Source organism: Quercus lobata, chromosome 12 (genome assembly GCF_001633185.2).
Source record: "Quercus lobata isolate SW786 chromosome 12, ValleyOak3.0 Primary Assembly, whole genome shotgun sequence".
In the NCBI taxonomy this organism is placed as follows: domain Eukaryota; kingdom Viridiplantae; phylum Streptophyta; class Magnoliopsida; order Fagales; family Fagaceae; genus Quercus; species Quercus lobata.
In genome coordinates this window covers 43,053,298-43,057,230 of record NC_044915.1, presented here as the reverse complement: position 1 = coordinate 43,057,230, position 3,933 = coordinate 43,053,298, and the positions used below count along the sequence as shown (strand labels likewise).

General features: G+C 38.4%; 1 protein-coding gene across 1 annotated transcript; it reads right to left on the bottom strand.

Moving 5' to 3' along the window:
- Positions 1-788: 788 nt before the first annotated feature.
- LOC115971577 (transcription factor bHLH3) lies at positions 789-3,439 on the bottom strand. The gene is made up of 2 exons (XM_031091575.1): positions 3,296-3,439; positions 789-3,181 (listed from the first exon to the last, which is right to left on the bottom strand). Exon 2 carries the CDS (start codon positions 2,729-2,731, stop codon positions 1,211-1,213), a length of 1,521 nt encoding a protein of 506 aa, XP_030947435.1. The 5' UTR covers positions 2,732-3,181; positions 3,296-3,439; the 3' UTR covers positions 789-1,210.
- Positions 3,440-3,933: the final 494 nt, after the last annotated feature.

Below are 3,933 nucleotides of genomic sequence, written 5' to 3'. Positions count from 1 at the left end.
CCTATTTGGGCTTACCCATGAACCCAAACCTAGGCTTTTCATTGTGAGTTGGAAACACTTGTAAAAAATGAAGGTCCATGAGCAAGCCCATGTGCTGACCACAAATACAAATAAAAACATTGATCTGGCTTGCTGTATTTGCCACAAAATCTAGAATAATTAACCTAAGGTTTGTAGGCTGGCTGCAAGTAATGCTTTCTGAAGAGATCCTACAAATTTAGCAGGTTGGGGTTATTTCGCTTCCTTAAACACAGAAAAAGTAGGATCGATCAAAATAATAACGTTGAGATTTATTGGCTCAATGACAAGCTCAAGATTTTTCACTGTTAGAACGAGAATGATATAGGCGTGACTTACTTTTCTAAAGAAGCCCCACTATTTAAACAAACTAGAACTGTTTTTTTGACGTCGCTACCAATAACATTCCAAGTTTAATTTGGTTTGATTTGTTGATATTCATGTTTGTACATGGCATACTCTAAAATGCTGCTCGGATTTTCCAAGCGTCCCCATGTACAAACTTATAAAACTGCTCCATTTCTGGACTGTCCATTTTCTGCATCAGATCTGCTGTGAGATCCATGAAACCACTATGCCTCCCAAGGCGCAAGTATCTTTGCTCGAGTGATTGATGAAACTTCACTAGCAAGATACAGTCCCACAGAGCAAACTGGTTTCTCCCACCACCTCGTTCGTCAGGAGTCATGGTCTGGGCTCTAGATGGTCCCAGAACCACCAAAATTATTAATTTTCCTTAGTTCTTAGCACTATCATGTTCTCGGAATTTATATATACAAATTAAAATACGAGTACAAGAGACTCGGCCAAAAAAATTAAAATTAAAATAGTGTACAAGAGAACTTATCATATATGAGTACAGTGCTATCTTTTAGCTCAGTTTTACACTAGGTTAACATTTGCTATCTAATAGTACACCAAAAAAAAAAAAAAACCAAACATTTGCCATCTAATAGTTCGCTTAGCCCGAATCCCCAACCTACTTGACTCGTGGTCTTTATGCAATCAAAAACAAATTTCAGAACATGAATAACTCCATGAATTTAACAAAGCAACATCATTCAGCCATCTGAAGTTAGATTACAGATCATTAATGGCAGAGGACAATCTGACGAGTCAGTCAAGAACAACAAATTCCATTTGTTTCTTCAAAGAGATGCATTGGGTCACCTAAACTCAAACTTAAGTCGATTCACTTTGAAAGGGCGCCCACTAGCTTCTCCTTCAACTGCTCTGCAGCACCACCTTGAGTCTGAATGGAAAACGTATGAACAACCTTGTCATTTTCTGTTGAAACGCTAGACTCTTGAGCTACAATTTGATGTTCCCTAAACATTTTGATGACTCCAGAAACCGGGTGAGCATCTAGTGGGCAGCTCATCCTCACAACTGAATCCTCGGGCCTTTCCTGAAAATCAATCTCTGATGCGGGTAACTGCTTGTGCTTATTTTTTTCTAGTTCCTTTTCAGTTTCCAAAACCCTGATCTTCATCTGGAGATCAGTGATATAGGTGATGGCATCACCAAGCAGAGAGGCCTTGTCCATCTTAGATATATTGGGAACAACAGCTCTTAACGCATAGAACCTCTGGTTAAGCTTCTCACGCCTCTGCCTCTCAGCTTCCACATGGTTCAAGGGTTCTTCTCTCCCATTGGCAGGCTTTCTCCCTCTCTTTCTGGGTTTCCGCTCATCAGGTTGAGGTGATGAGTCATCCTTAGACAGCTCCAAACTAGAAACTCTTGTTTGAGCACTAAAACCCCCAACAACCATTTGGTTCAACTGTGGAAACAGTTTTGCTTCATTATCATCGCTTTGACATCCATTAGAAGAATTTCCATAAACATGATTGGTACCTATTGCTTGTACTTCAAAAGTGTCCGAAGCAAAACCTGTATCATCTTCCACCTTGGGGGAAAAATTAATATTGACTGATCGGGATTTTGTACCAGCCAGACTAAGTTCATGTCCAAAAATCTTCGGAAACACCTTTGACTGTACATAATTAGATTCTCCGAATACAGTTTTAACCATATCCAAGATAGTCTGCTCTTCTGGAATTGATTTGATTGACCCAAACTCCACAACTCCAGATTTCACTGGTACAAACACCACAGTTTGGAATCCAGCTAATCTCGCTAGAAATGACCTCTGTTGATAATTATTTAAAGAACTAGACATATCTGAAGCCCAAATTGATTTACCAGACATATATGACTCCCCAAGGCGACACAGCAAATCACACCGAAAAGTAAAATACATTGAAGAGAGGTAAAGCATCTCAACATCCAACACACCATCTAACCTTGCTGCAAAATTATCCTCATCCAACCCACCAAAACACGCCTGAAGCTTTTGGAGCACCTGCTTCTTCACCTCCTCCTTCTTCTCAACCCCCTCCAAACTGCCATCCCCTCTACTATTCCTGTCTCCAGCTCCTGCACCTTTTGGATCTCGGCAGTGCCCATCACCCCAAATTAAGGCAGACCCACCAGATTTCAAGCTCACAACCCTCCAGAAAATAGCATAATTCCAACAGGACCCTTCAACAAGTTGGCACAAGCCCCGCTGCACACCCAATTCACTGCGCGGTGTAACTAAATCTGATAACACATTTTCAGAAGCTGATGAGACCAAGAACTCACATGCTTCTGTACCCAATACTGACTCCACCATGGCCCTGTCTTCTTCATTCACCCAAAATCTGTCACCCATGTTTCTTCTTCCACAACTATCTTCCACTTCCGCAAACCCTCACCCCCAAATTCTCAAACTAACTAAAAAAACTTTAGAGAAGTCAAGTGCAGCCAATTAAATAAATACATGAAGGCCTTACAAAGACAAATCTATAGAGCAAATTACTACAAACACTTCACTGAGATTATGCAAAAATCAGGAATTGAGGTCTTCCCAGATGGAACATCTTTGAGGGCTTCTGTTAACAAATATTTTCAGTTCTTCTACACATAAAAAGTCTTCTAAATTACAGCAACATATGAAACTCGGCAAATTTCAGAAATTTAGCTCTACCCATCTAGCAGACCTTCGAAACAATCTCTTAAAGACAACAATAAATTCTCTCTGAAGCTCAATTCAAGACAAAGAAATTCAACAAAATTCAGGAATCCGCGTGGTACCCAGTTAACAAATCTTTCAGAAGAGATCCTATATACAAAAACTAGTCAGTTTGTGATTGTTTCAAAGCTCAAGTATTTAAGAGTCCCAGAAATAGTTTACAAGACTCTGAAAAGGGCTCTAACTAGAAGTAATAGACTTTACCTGAAAATTAACGTGCTGGTCGAGATTAAAAACAATCTGGATCCTCCAGTTTCACCTGACTACCACAAACGCACCAGACAAGGAGCATGGATTCTTTTCGTTTCAGATCTGAATGCTTATTTTTTTTCTTTCTTTCTTTTTTATTTTAGCCCCACATGTCTTTTCCCCTCTTTTGTTTTATTATTATTATTATTTTTTTTTTAAATTTATACATTGTCCTATAAATTCTATTTTATTTTTGAACGTGACATTACAGGTCTGTTTGATATCTACTTATTTTATTAAAGTTGAAAATTTTTTGGTGAAAGTAATATAAATAAAGGTAAAAGTTAGTTAAAATAATATAGTAGAATTCATAAATAATACTAAAAAGTATAATGGGCCCATGAATAATAGTAAAAATAAACTGAATAGTAAAATAAGTTAACAAAATTAATTATACCAAACAAACACTATATGTGTCGCCGTTTTAAGCTCGACAAAATCGGATGTGACCAAAATGAACAGAGGAAGTGCCACAAACCACAGTAATTACAATCGATCTTGTCCTGCTTAAAACGTTGCAGAATGTAAATGGACGAAGGCGTCTATCAACCTCTTGAGCTTTGTCTCGTGAAGTGACTTGTTTATGCGTTTGT

Coding starts and splice junctions, on each gene's coding strand:
- LOC115971577 (XM_031091575.1), bottom strand. CDS start 2,731: ATGGGTGACAGATTTTGGGTGAATGAAGAAGACAGGGCCATGGTGGAG.